The sequence below is a fragment of the Geotrypetes seraphini genome, chromosome 12 (genome assembly GCF_902459505.1).
Source record: "Geotrypetes seraphini chromosome 12, aGeoSer1.1, whole genome shotgun sequence".
Lineage (NCBI taxonomy): Eukaryota > Metazoa > Chordata > Amphibia > Gymnophiona > Dermophiidae > Geotrypetes > Geotrypetes seraphini.
The window spans coordinates 110,824,350-110,838,788 of NC_047095.1; the positions used below are offsets into that span (position 1 = coordinate 110,824,350).

Genomic DNA, 14,439 nt, shown 5'->3' on the forward strand with positions numbered 1-14,439 from the left:
TCGATCTCAAGGAGGCGTACACACATGTCCCAGTGCACCCCGCTCACCGCAAGTTTTTGCGTTACCAAGTAGGGGACTGGCACCTACAATACCGAGTCCTCCCCTTCGGACTAGCATCATCACCTCGAGTCTTCACCAAGTGCCTCGTGGTGGTAGCAGCAACCTTACGCTCCCAGGGCCTCCAGGTATTCCCCTACCTGGACGACTGGCTAATCAAAGCCCCGTCCAAAGAAGGGGCTATCTCAGCGACCCAACAGACTATTACCTATCTACAAAGTCTGGGGTTCGAAATAAACTTCCCAAAATCTCAACTACGCCCCTCACAATCCCTACAGTTCATCGGGGCCACGCTGGACACGGTTCGCCTCCGTTCCTTCCTCCCCCCTCCACGCCTGGAGGCGTTAGTAAGTCTGAGCCGAAGGATCTCTCGGCTGACCTCAGTATCAGCCCGACAGATGATGACCCTTCTGGGCCACATGGCCTCCACCGTCCATGTCACACCCTTCGCCCGCCTCCATCTGAGAATCCCTCAATGGACCCTGGCGTCTCAATGGCGTCAAGACCGGGACCCGATCGACCACTCCGTGACAGTGACTCCTTCATTGCAACGATCGCTCCGCTGGTGGGCCGACTCTTCAAATCTTTCCAAAGGTTTGCTCTTCCTCACCCCACCCCACAGCAAGGTACTCACCACGGACTCGTCGGAGTACGCTTGGGGAGCCCATCTGGACGGCCTGCGCACCCAAGGAATGTGGTCAGCACAATACCGCCGTTGCCACATCAACGTGCTAGAACTTCGGGCCATCTACCTCGCAGCAGTAGCCTTCCAACATCTGCTCCGCGACCGAGTGGTTCTCATCCGAACCGACAATCAAGTAGCGATGTACTACGTAAACAAACAAGGGGGCACAGGATCTTGGCCCCTTTGCCGGGAAGCCCTGCGCCTCTGGAAATGGGCAATCTCCAACAACACCTTCCTTCGGGCGGTGTACATACAAGGAGAACAAAACTGCCTGGCGGACAGACTCAGCCGCCTCCTCCAGCCACACGAGTGGTCACTACACTCTCAGGCCCTACGAGGAGTGTTCGAACGGTGGGGGACGCCTCAAATAGACCTGTTCGCGTCCCCTCACAATCACAAGCTGCCTCTCTTCTGCTCCCGGATATACTCCCCGGACCGGCTCGAGGCCGACGCCTTCCTCCTCGATTGGGAGGGAAGGTTCCTGTACGCGTTCCCGCCGTTCCCTCTGATACTGCGGACGCTTGTCCACCTGAAAACAGTACAAGCCACCCTGATCCTGATTGCCCCTCGCTGGCCACGCCAGCCGTGGTTTTCCCTTCTACTTCAACTCAGTGTCAGAGATCCACTGCCTCTGCCTCTGTTTCCCTCTCTACTGTCACAGGGTCAGGGTTCACTGTTACATCCCAATCTTCAATCTCTTCATCTGAATGCTTGGTTTCTCTCCCCCTGACTGCTCTCCCCGTGTCTCAATCAGTCAAGGAGATATTGGAGGCCTCTAGAAAAACCTCGACGAGAACCTGCTACTCCCAAAAGTGGACCAGATTCTCAACCTGGTGCTCCTCCCACAGCCAGGACCCGGTGTCGGTCCCCGTCCCCCTGGTCCTTGACTATCTACTTCAACTATCTCATTCCGGCCTAAAGACCAACTCCATTCGAGTACACCTCAGTGCGATTGCGGCCTTTCATCAGCCCCTGGAAGGGAAAGCCCTCTCGCTCCATCCCTTAGTCACTCGCTTCATGAAGGGCCTGCTGAACGTCCACCCCCCTCTCAAACCTCCCCCGGTGGTTTGGGACCTTAACGTGGTTCTGGCTCAACTAATGAAACCTCCATTTGAGCCCCTAGACAAATGCCATCCAAAATTCCTCACTTGGAAGGTAATTTTCCTACTTGCACTCACGTCCGCACGGCGGGTTAGTGAGCTACAAGCTCTGGTAGCGGACCCACCCTTCACGGTATTCCATCACGACAAGGTGGTACTCCGCACCCATCCAAAGTTCCTACCTAAAGTAGTGTCTGATTTCCATCTCAATCAGTCCATTGTCTTACCTGTGTTTTTTTCCCAAGCCCCACTCTCACCCCGGAGAAGTGGCGCTCCACACTCTTGACTGCAAAAGAGCGTTGGCCTTTTACCTCCAACGCACTCAGCCACACCGGAAAGTCCCACAACTGTTTTTGTCCTTCGACCCAAACCGGTTAGGTCACCCAGTTTCCAAACGCACCTTGTCCAACTGGTTGGCCGATTGCATCTCCTTTTGCTACGCTCAGGCTGGTCTCGCGCTGCATGGTCGAGTAACGGGACACAAAGTCCGAGCGATGGCAGCCTCCGTAGCCTTCCTCAGGTCAACACCTATTGAGGAAATCTGCAAGGCTGCCACATGGTCTTCGGTTCATACCTTCACCTCCCACTACTGTCTGGACTCCCTGTCCAGAAGCGATGGCCGGTTCGGCCAATCGGTGTTGCGAAATCTATTTGCTTAAATTGCCAACTTCCCTCCATCCCTCTTCAGTAAGCTTGGAGGTCACCCACATGTGAGAATATCATGCCTGCTTGTCCTGGGATAAAGCACAGTTACTTACCGTAACAGGTGTTATCCAGGGACAGCAGGCATATATTCTCACAACCCACCCACCTCCCCGAGGTTGGCTTCTTGGCTAGTTAAGTGAACTGGAGACCACGAGGGGATGCACCAGAGCAAACTTAAATCTTCAATCAAGTTTGCTTGAAAATGCTTCCGCATCGGGGCTCCGTAGATGACGTCACCCACATGTGAGAATATATGCCTGCTGTCCCTGGATAACACCTGTTACGGTAAGTAACTGTGCTGTAGGGCTGGTCTCAGGGCACTGGTCTTTGAGCTGGGGGCCACCGCGGGAGCGGACAGCTGGGCACGATGGACCACTGGTCTGACCCACAGCGGCAAATTCTTATGTTCTTATGTGTATCTAGATTTTCAGCAGGCTTTTCACAGAAAAGTTCCTCATGAGAGGCTCCTGAGAAAATTAACGAGTCATGGGATAGGAGGTATGTGGATTAGGAGTTGGTTATTGGACAGAAAACAGAGGGTGAATAGTGGAGTGCCACAGGGATCTGTACTGGGACCGGTGCTATTTAACATAATAAATGATCTGGAAATTGGAACGACAAGTAAAGTGATTAAATTTGCAGATGACGCAAAACAATTCAAAGTTGTCAAAACACATAAGGACTGTGAAAAATTGCAGGAAGAACTTAGGATATTGGAAGACTGGGCATCCAAATGGCAGATGACAAATGCTAAGTGATGTAAGTTGGGAAGAATAATCCAAATGAGATTGTAAGCTCTTTTGAGCAGGTACCGTCTCTTCTGTGTTTTGATGTACAGCGTTACTTATGTCTAGTAGTGCTATAGAAATAATTAGTAGTAGCGTGCGGCTATGGCAAAAAAAGCAAACAGGATGCTAGGAATTATAAGGAAAAGGTGATAAATAAGACTGAGAATATTATAATACCTCTGTATCGCTCCTTGGTACGTTCTTCTCACCTTGAGTGTTATACACAGTTTTGGTTGCCGTATCTCAAAAAAAGATATACACTTCTCCCTCCGTATCCACGGTTTCCGTATCTGCTGATTCGCTTACTTGCGATTTTTCGGCAGCTGACTCCGCCCCCCCCCAAATTACATCATCATTAAAGTTCTTTTTCCTTTTACTGTACCGATGAAAAAGTGTATTGCTTACCATTCTCCAACAAATTCACTTCTTCTCAGATTGCACCATCCAGGGATACTGAATTTGACTGAATTTTTGGAAGATACACAGGATGTGATTCAGAGTCGGTCCACCCTGGTAATAACATGCAAGAGTGAGATGGATAAGACGTTGATAATGAAACTTAACTTTAAAAACAGGTTAATGAAATTTTGTGGGGATTTGGTTAGGATTTTCCCGGATGTATCTAGGACCACTCTATTGAGGAGGAAAGAATTTTTGAAATTGAAGGATAGAGTTTTGGCCCTGGAGGCATCCTTTTACCTGAAATTTCCCTGTAAATGTTTGGTTAAATTACAAGAGATTGAGTATGCCTTTTGGGATCCTATACAACTACAACAATTTTTGGTTGCAAGAGAACAGAAATGAGATTTGTTTCATTTAGCTGAGATTATGAGGAGAATTAAATTAATTAATATCCCAATTTAAGGAATGAATCGAGGTTCCCTAGTGTGAACCTAGAATTATTATTCTGTATTTTCCTGATTTTATGGATGAAAAAAAAAAAAAATAGCATGTGCTCCCCATTAATGTGGGCTTAAAAGGAATTATGTATGTATACTTTGATTATGTATTGGTTTAACATGGTTTTTCTTTTTTTCCTTTGGAATTCTTGGATATTGTAAAGTATTCAAAATTATAAATAAAAAAAACAAACAAAAACTTGAAACTTAAAAACTCATAGACTAGCATGCACGTGTTATCGTTTAGCGCCCGCTAATCGGTTAGCGCACCTTAGTAAAAGAGGGCCTGACAGGTTCAGACAGGCTTGGGGCCCTCTCTGGCCAAGACGTCATGTACAGCTGCCTTGATTGCACCCCACTTCTTATATTCCGCATATCCTACAATTCTATATGGATTGCAAATTATTCAGGTACTCGAGCGTTATTCCCTAACTATCCCGACGGGCTATCTAATGTACCTGGAGCAATGGGGATTAAGTGACTTGCCCAGGGTCACAAGGAGCAAAGCGGGATTCAAACCCACAACCTCGGGGGGGCCAAGGCTGTAGCTCAAACCGCTGCACCGCACACTCCCACAGGGGGGACATTAAATGAGGTGTCCAGAATGAATTCTTATGTAACGCCCATGTAAGCAGAATAAATAAAATTTTTGTTGTGCCTTTAAGAACTGAAGAAGACGGTCGTGTTGTAAGGGTAAAAGTGATAATGAAATTCCAAAGCACAGGACTTTTACTTCTATGATATGGTCTTCTGTTTATGACTGTGAATGTTCCAAGTTTCCAAGTTTATTAAATAATTTGATTAATCGCCTACTCTACATTCAAGGCGATGTACAAGATAATACTAATAATTATAAACATAGGTAAAATATTATATAAATGGACAAAATTACAAAAAACAAACAATTTAAAAAGAAAAAAAATTAAGTTGTTACTTATTATATCGAAACAATGGGAAAATTCATTAATGGTTACATTCTATGTTAAATTCAAAAAACAAAGGTAAAAACATAGGGGGGAGAAAAGACAATAAAAAAAGATAGATAAAAATAATAAAAGATTATTATTCACTAAAAGCATCGTTAAAAAGGAAACTTTTGAGCTTAATCTTAAATTTTTCGAGGTTCTTTTCTTCTCTTATATATATTGGGAGATCATTCCAGGACTGAGGGGCTGTCACCGAAAAAATAGTGAGACGTCTTGTATTAATGATTTTTAACGAGGGAATGGTTAATAGATGTTGATCCTGTGATCTCAATGTTCTAGAAGTGGTATAAGGAATTAAGACTCTATGGATAAAAGCAGGAGTTTGAGAAATAAGAGTTTTAAACGTGAGTAAGCATATCTTAAATAAAATACGGTGTGCTACAGGAAGCCAATGAGATTCTTTAAGTAAGGGTGTGACGTGGTCAAATTTTTTTGCATTGTAAATTATTTTAATGGCGGCATTCTGCACAATTTGAAGACGTCTAATTTCTTTATGAGGTAAACCTTTGAATAAAGCATTACAGTAATCGAGTTTAGAGATGACTAAAGAATGTATCAGAATATTGAGGGATTTTGAACATGAGAATTTAGAAACTGAACGAATTTGACGTAGTCTGAAAAAAGTAGATTTAACAACATTACTTATATGGTCATGGAATGTTAATTTATTGTCGAATATAACACCTAAGATTTTAATATTTTGTTGTATCTGTAATGGATTGCCATTAATCGAAATGGGGGTAATAAATGAACTCCTATCCTTCCACGGGAATGGCATCGCGTTGGTTTTATTAACATTTAGTGATAACTTGTTGGTATCCAGCCAATGATAAATCTGATTCAATTTGTTATTTATTGCTATTATTTCCTGTGTATTCTTGGGGTCAATTGGATGTAATAATTGTATATCATCGGCATAGGCGAAAACCGAAAATCTAATGAACATATTGAAATGTTGCAGGAAAAATGTAAAATTCACCTGAAATCGCTAAGGAAGAAGCTGGATACTATTTTCGAGTATAAATGCAATGAGCAGAAGAAGGCTGAAGAGCTGAAGGTAGGTGTCGCCATCTCCCTCAGAGTAGATTCCTGCAGGGTAATTGTTTCCATCCCAAAATAAATTGCATGAAAAAGATCATTACTGGAAAACTAAGAACAATCGTATTATGAAACGGAACATTTCTGGTTTATTTCCTTTGCGTTCTGGAATGCTTTATCTGAACTACAGGAAATACATTTCATTTTTAAACTGACTTCTGTAGAGGAAAACGTAAGGGCATTTGTGTCTGATATAATATTGTGGGGGTTTGGGGGATTACACACTTTGTAACCATAAAAGGTCCCTTCTACTAAAATGCATTGTTTTGGGTTTAACGCACTATAACGCAGAATTGTGATGTGTGGCCCTAACTCTACGAGCCTCGAACACTTATGATTTTAAAGTGGTTGAGGCTTGTGCAGATGAGGACGGAGCTTGCAGGAATGGGGCGGGGACAGGAAAAGAACTCGCGGGGACGAGACGGGGAAAATGAGTTCCCGGGGGGGGAAAATGTGTCCTCGGGTCATTCTCTAGTGTACGGTCTTAATTGGTATGCAACGTATCAAGTTAGAGGCAAACAAGCTGCATGCAGACATAAGAGCTAGTGTCAAAAAAAACCAAAAAAAACTGCAAGCAGAACATTCTAGTCCTAATGGCTAGCGGCAAGCAAGCTGTGAGCAGAACAAAGTAATCCTAAATTGCCGGCCAACTGTATCTTTAAATTAAGTGACTCTTAGCAGAAGGCGGAAGGCAGCAGTAGCATAGGTGGGAGAGCTAGTCTATTAGCTTTCAGGTATTTAAATTACCTTACGTTATCTAGTTATGAAGTGGTGTGTCGTCTTAGATCATTTTAGGACAAACAAAAGGCTCTTTGGCGGGGCCCGTCTGCTCGTTGGCCCTTTAAAGGGTCGATGGAGCCGCTTGCTGCGTTGCAGGCAGGGCTGGGCTTGGCTTGCCACCAGGAAGAAGACCGGTGAAGGGAGATGTTATCGCTGCCCCTTTCCCCCCTCACTGTGCTTGAGTTTGACGATGTTCTTGCCCTTTGAAAGGGCCAATGAAACCGCACGCCGCATCGGGGGCAGGGCTGGGCCTGGTTTCCCGCCACGAAGAAGACCGGTGCGGTGAGGGGAGATGTTATTGCTGCCCCTTCCCCCTCACTGAGCTGGAGTTTGAAGATGTTCTTGCCCTGTGAAAGGGCCAATGAAACCGCACGCCGCGTCGGGGGCAGGGCTGGGCCTGGTTTCCCGCCACGAAGAAGACCGGTGCGGTGAGGGGAGATGTTATTGCTGCCCCTTCCCCCCTCACCGTGCTCGAGTTTGATGATGTTCTTGCCCTTTAAAAGGGCCAGTGAAACCGCACGCTGTGTCGGGGGCAGGGCTGGGCCTGTCTTCCCACCAGGAAGACCACCGATGCGGTGAGGGGAGATGTTATTGCTGCCCCTTGCTCCTCACTGCTGGGAGTTCAATGATGTTCTTGCCCTTTATAAGGGCTAATTGAACCATACGTTACATCAGGGGCTGGGCTGGGCCTGACTTCTCACCAGGAAGAAGACCGGTGCGGTAAGGGGAAATATTATCGCTGCCCCTTCCCCCTCACTGTGCTGTTCTATAAAGATGAACATGTAAGTCTTTGAGTGTGGCTGAAAAGAGGGCATGGCCTTAGAAGGAATTTGGGCAGGTCAGAGATATTCACTAAAGATGTGCACAGTATTTTAGAATTAAGAACATAAGAATTGCTGCTGCTGGGTCAGACCAGGGGGGGGATCTGCGCCGAATTTTCACGTGGAATTTACCAGGTTTCAGTTGATGTTGAATCCTTTTGCCCAAAGTTGGAAGTGGATCTAGGGGGCTAAGTATTATTCTGTAAATGGCACCCAGCTCGGAGCACCATTTGTAGAATAGCACTCGACACACTTTCTTGTTTTTTTCAGTACCCAAATCTGGGCGCCATTTATAAAATCTGGCCTTTTAGTATAAGGGTCCCCCCAAGGTTAGCTGCACCCTGTTGTTCATTGCCAGACCTATTGAAATTTTATTGATCTTTTATTCCTTTGATCAACTTAGCGCGATACGGAAATCAAGAGGCAGAAGATCGGGTCCGAGTTCGAGGAGCTGCACCAGTCTCTGAATGAGTTCTGTTTAGTGCAGTGGTCTCCAACTCAAACCCTTTGCAGGGCCACATTTTGGATTTGTAGGTACTCGGAGGGCCTCAGAAAAAATAGTTAATGCCTTATTAAAGAAATGACAATTTTGCATGAGGTAAAACTCTTTATAGTTTATAAATCTTTGCTTTTGCCTAAGTCTTAATAATAATATTGTAGTTTATAGCTAAAGAGACATATGATCAAGAAATTGTTTTATTTTACTTTTGTGATTATGATAAACATACCGAGGGCCTCAAAATAGTACCTGGTGGGCCGCATGTGGCCCCCGGGCCGCGTGTTTGAGACCACTGGTTTAGTGTGTTCTTGGTTGCAAGGGGGGTGGGTGGGAGGGAGCTCGGGTATGTGGTGAATTTCGGATGATTGCTGGTATTCATTTGACCACCATGTATCCTGGAGTGTACTGTTCTTCTTTGAAAATTAATAAACATATTGAACATAAAAGGAAGAGAAATAATCCAGCAATTAAAATGATTGTTCCTTGCAAAAAAAAATAAATAAATTGGGGGGGGGGGGGGTTTGCTTATGATGAAATAGAAATACGAGAGGGTGCCCCCCCTCTGTTACAAAGGTGCGCTAAGCTTTTTAGCACACGCTAACGCATGCATGCTATCCTATGGCCGCGTTAGCGCACGTGTTGATTTAGCGCGCACTAAATCAGCACTAAAACGCTTAGCGCGCCTTTGTAAACTAGGGCCCGAGTGTTGTTTTGCCACTGTAGCTGAAAAGATTGTTATCTTTATTTTGTTAAAGTGCCAAATTTGCAGAAAAAAATTCCGTGTTTTGACGTTATTTCAGATCATTGATTGAACCGTATCCACGTCATTCTCTTCTTGGCTGAGCTGAGAACTTTTCAGCACCCCTTTGTAGAAATTTAAAAAAAAAAAAAATGAAGTCATAAAGAAAAGTTTAAAATATGCTTTCATAATCCTATATGCTGCTGGTATAGGTGTATAGGCCCAAGTTTTATTTTGATTTGATGAATCGCTTATTCAAAATTTACTAAGCGAGTTACAGGAAAACAAAAATGAGCATATCTTTCGATATTCTTTTTTTTTTTTTGAAGTATCTTTATTAGCAATTGTAACGGGAACATACAACCAATAATGGTGAAAGCATAGAAAAACGGAACAAGCGCAGAACAACAATGGAGACTATGACAGCAGATGGTTCATAGTGTAGAAACATCTTGTGCGATATTCTAATTAAAAATGTAAATATAATGGGTTAGACCAGTGGTCTCAAACACGCAGCCCGGGGGCCACATGCGGCCTGCCAGGTACTATCTTGAGGCCCTCAGTAGGTTTATCATAATCACAAAAGTAAAATAAAACAGTTTTCTTGATCATATGTCTTTTTAGCTATAAATACTATTATTGGAGACTTGGCCAAAAGGAAAGATTTATAAACTATAAAGAGTTTTTTACCTCATGCAAAATTGTCATTTCTTTAATAAGACATTAACTATTTATTTCTGAGGCCCTCCAAGTACCTACAAATCCAAAATGTGGCCCTGCAAAGGGTTGGAGTTTGAGACCACTGGGTTAGACAGACAGACTTACAGACACAATGGACACACAAGGAAAGAAGGAATAAAAGTTACAAAATTGGTGCTTTAGAGAAGCAGAAAGAAAGCCATGTAAGGAAAGGACACGAGGAAGGGCAAATGTCTCTCAGGGGGATAACTACTTTACTGTTTAAATTTTAATTTAAAAATTAAAAGCATCTTTAAAAAAAGGAAGCTTTTTAAATTGTTTTTAAAACGACTAAGGTCCTTTTCCTCTCTTATATATTGAGGTAAAGTGTTCCAGAGTTGGGGGGGGCCATTACCGAAAACATATCATGACGTCTGGTTCCGATAACTTTCAAAGAAGGGACTATTAAGAGCTTTTGTGTTGTAGATCAAAGAGAGCGTGATGAATTATAAGGGATAAGCATTCTATTAATGAATTGTGGTTCATTGGTGGACAGAGTTTTAAATGCTAAAAGTAATTTTTTGAAGGTGATGCGATGATTATGAGGAGCACTTCAATTTGTTTGAATATTGACCTCTACGTGAATGTTAGCTACTCTCCGACGTATATGAACATAAGAAGTTGCCTCCGCTGAGTCAGACCAGAGGTCCATCCTGCCCAGCGGTCCGCTCCCGCCGCGGCCCATCAGGCCTAATTGCCTGAACAGTGTCCCTGACTAATTTTGTAACTGCCTCTAATCCTATCCCTATTACCTACCTCTACTCCTATCTGTACCTACCTCTGCCTATGACTAGAAACAGAAAATTATGACAAAGACTGTACGGCCTATCCAGCCTGCCCATTCATACCAACTGCTAAGTTAAGAACATAAGAACATAAGCAGTGCCTCTGCCGGGTCAGACCAGAGGTCCATCCCGCCCAGCAGTCCGCCCCCGCGGCGGCCCAACAGGTCATGACCTGCCTTAATCACCAGAAGGGGGCCCCCTTGCCCCCTAGGTTTCTCATCGAAGTCCTATCTTCCCATCAATGTCCTAACCCTCCGGCCTTGCACCTGCACGACCTGGTGAGCTGTCTATACTTATGCAACACCCCAGCACCTCCCTCAGTACCCCACGATCCCCTTTTCCCTCAGGAATCTGTCCAATCCCTGTTTGAATCCCTGTACTGTACTCTGCCGGATCACTTCTACTATCGGATCACTTCTACTGCCGGATCACTTCTACTATCCTTTCTTCTCCTTCGGCGATCCTTTTGTGCTTGTTCCATGCTTTCTTGAGTTCAAATACAGTCCTCAACTCCACTCTTTCTACAGGCAGGCTAAGTACATGAATCCACTACTATTTCCCTTTTCACCTTCATCCTATCTTCCCCCACCCTGTTCTCCAGAGCTAGAAATAATCTCTATTTAATTTTTCTTTCAGGATGTAAAGGACACCCTAAACAGGTATGACTTGTCTTTTTCTTTATAAAAGTATTAGTCCTTCATTCTTAATCTAGAAATGTTTTTAAGTTGCAAAGGTGACGTGCAATGGATGCATTCAAATAGCGTATTTTTCGCTCCATAAAATGCACTTTTTCCACCCTCAAAAAGGGGGTGGAAATAAGAGTGTGTCTTATGGAGTGAATACCCAACCATAACCCCCCTCCCCCGCAGTCCTGCACTTACGTTTGGCTCACTTCCGAAGCTGCAGCAGTGTCACAGTGGCACAAAAGCTTTTTGAGCACCTACCTTGTCCCGCACCGCTGCATGAATGGCCCCACCCCTGACATCGGCGCTCCCTCGGAGGAAAGACAGCGGCAACAAATACAAGTTGCCTACTAGCACGCCGGACAGGTTCGCGTCTTCAGGGGCGGGATCAGAGGAGAACCAACGGGCAGCGCTACTTTGTTGACAAGCAGAACGAACAGGAAGGGAGAGGCAGGCCTATAATAGAATTGTCAGTCAGAATTCCACAGCCAATAGTGGTGAAGGTTGTGGTGGGAAGGAACAGCTGCAAGCCAATGGGCACATGTGCTGGAAGCTGTGGTGGATCATCACGAATAACTGTTGTTGTTCGAGAGAGTGTTGTGTGACTGGACAGCCTGGGTTAAAAGGGGGTAATCGGCAATAGTAAGCTTTAGCGGAGAGGTCACCACCAGCATGGAGGCCTGGAACAGGTAGGCAAATGTGTATGTGATGGTGAAACAGGAGCAAGAGGGTCAGGGAGAGAAACAGGAGCAGTTCCCTCAGGGCAGGAAAAGACATAGAACTAGTAGCATAGCCATGGGTTGGCCCAGGCCCACCCAGCAGCAGCAGAACATCTCTGATCTAGCTGGATGGGATCCCCAGGCTCTGCTAGCTAAAAACTCCAAACACTTCTTCCTCCTGCATATTTTTTAAAGGTCAGATCTTCACAAACAGCATGATTGATACACTGTGCCCTGTCCTTGCCTACCACTAGACCACCAGGCCAGGATACAGAGCCTGCTAGGGAGTGTGGAGCAGAGCCTGGCTGGGAGAATTTGGTTCCGAATTTTTTTTTTGTTTGTTTTCCTCCTCTAAATCTAGGGTGCGTCTTATGGTCAGGTGTGTCTTATGGCGCGAAAAATAGGGTACTTGTCTATGAAATGCCATTTAACAGCTGTTGCCTACAGATTCTGGAGGAGTGACCTACTGGTTAGAGCAGCTGCCTTATCACCCTGAGGCTGTGAGTAGAGAATGTCACGGGGACAAATTTTTCCCCATCCCCGCAAGTTCTTTTCCTGTCCCTGCCCCATTCCTGTAAGCTCCTCATTTGCACAAGCCTCAAACACTTTCAAATCCTAAGTAGCAACATTCTAGAGCTCAGATTGTGATGTCATAATGCCTCATTCCACCAATGCCTAAGCTCCGTCCTCATCTGCACAAGCCTCAAACACCTAAAAATCCTAAGTAGCAACATTCTAGCGCTCAGATTGTGATGTCATAATGCCTCATTCCACCAATGCCTAAGCTCCGTCCTCATCTGCACAAGCCTCAAACACCTAAAAATCCTAAGTAGCAACATTCTAGCGCTCAGATTGTGATGTCATAATGCCTCATTCCACCAATGCCTAAGCTCCGTCCTCATCTGCACAAGCCTCAAACACTTAAAAATCCTAAGTAGCAACATTCTAGAGCTCAGATTGTGATGTCATAATGCCTCATTCCACCAATGCCTAAGCTCCGTCCTTGTCTGCACAAGCCTCAAACACTTTAAAATCACAAATGTCTGAAGCTTGTGCGGTTAAGACAGAGCTTACAGGAATGGGGCAGGGACAGCGAGAATAGTCACGGGGACGAAACAGAGAAATTGAGGTCCTGCGAGGAGGGGGGAAAAAATTGCCCCCGTGTCATTCTCTAGTTGTAGAGTAGAGATTTGCGCAGGGAGAGAAATCCCACCCACCCCGCGAGGAACCCCCTCCGTCCCCGCCCGTCCCTATAAACTTCAGAAATAGTTAATTAAAGGCTCTGGTGGAGACCCATTTACAAATAAGCAAAGAGACTTTATTAATTTGGAAATATTTATTGGGAAGAATACATATTTTGTAAATGGGTTTCTACCAGAGCCTCTAATGTAAATATAAAATAGAAATACTTAGCTGATGGGGACACTCCCCCCCCCCCCCAAGCTTTCAGCTGAGGACTTCCTCTGCAGTTGGCCGGGGGTCCCTTTTGCCAAGCTTGGCAGGCAGCAGTAGCGTCCCTGAGTCACAAATGCTGGCACCTCAGTGGCTCATGGATGCTGCCAGCGACTGCTGCGCTTGGTGGAGGGGAGTTCTGGCCGTCTCTAGAGGAGGTCCTCTGCTGGCGGTGCTTGGGGATCCCCACCAGTCACAGCAAGGGTCAGCAAGTACTTCAACACTGTAGAAATAAAACCAGAAATGCATTTCCTTTTCTTTTGAACACAATACAAAGACATCTGCTATATACATTTCCCAAAGCTAACATATTTTAGTCAATAAATTATGTTTTTTACCTTTGTCTGGAGACTTATTTTTCCATAAAGTTGGTCCCAGTTTCTTTTTTCCGCTTTTCCATCTTCTGTAAATTCTTCTGTTGCTGTCCATTGGTTCCTCCTACCATGGTCCAGCATTTATCCCTTTCTCATCTTTCGTACCTGTCCACCAGCCCCATGCTCAACATTTCTCCTGTTTTATCACCCCTCTCCAGCACCATGCCACATCTCTCCCTCCATTCCCTTCACCACTATGTCCAACATCCTCCCTCTTGCATCCCTTTCAATCTGTCCTACTGTCCCCTTTCCACCACAACATTTCTCCCTCTCATCTTTTTCTTCCCTCTCATCTGTACCTCCCTCCCTCCCTATGACCAAAAATTCTCCTCTTTCTTCCATTCCCCATGTGCACCATCTCTTTCCCTCTCATTGACACACTCACGCCCAATTCTCCCTTTTACATTGTATTTTGTTTACCTTCTATCTATTACTTCAGGCCCATCAGTTGACTCATTTCCATTCTGCACTTGTATAGTCCTGCACTTTGATACACACACTAACAAAAAGAATTCTTAAATGCTGATTTCC

At 45.0% G+C, this 14,439-nt stretch overlaps 1 protein-coding gene across 1 annotated transcript in view; it reads left to right on the top strand.

The window, feature by feature from the left end:
- Positions 1 to 14,439, top strand: part of LOC117346833 (E3 ubiquitin-protein ligase TRIM11-like) — a 40,320-nt gene that overhangs the window by 15,282 nt on the left and 10,599 nt on the right. The window contains exons 2-3 of the mRNA XM_033916980.1: positions 6,182 to 6,277; positions 11,317 to 11,339. Coding sequence (XP_033772871.1) covers positions 6,182 to 6,277; positions 11,317 to 11,339 — 119 coding nt within the window. The remainder of the gene's footprint in view (positions 1 to 6,181; positions 6,278 to 11,316; positions 11,340 to 14,439) is intronic.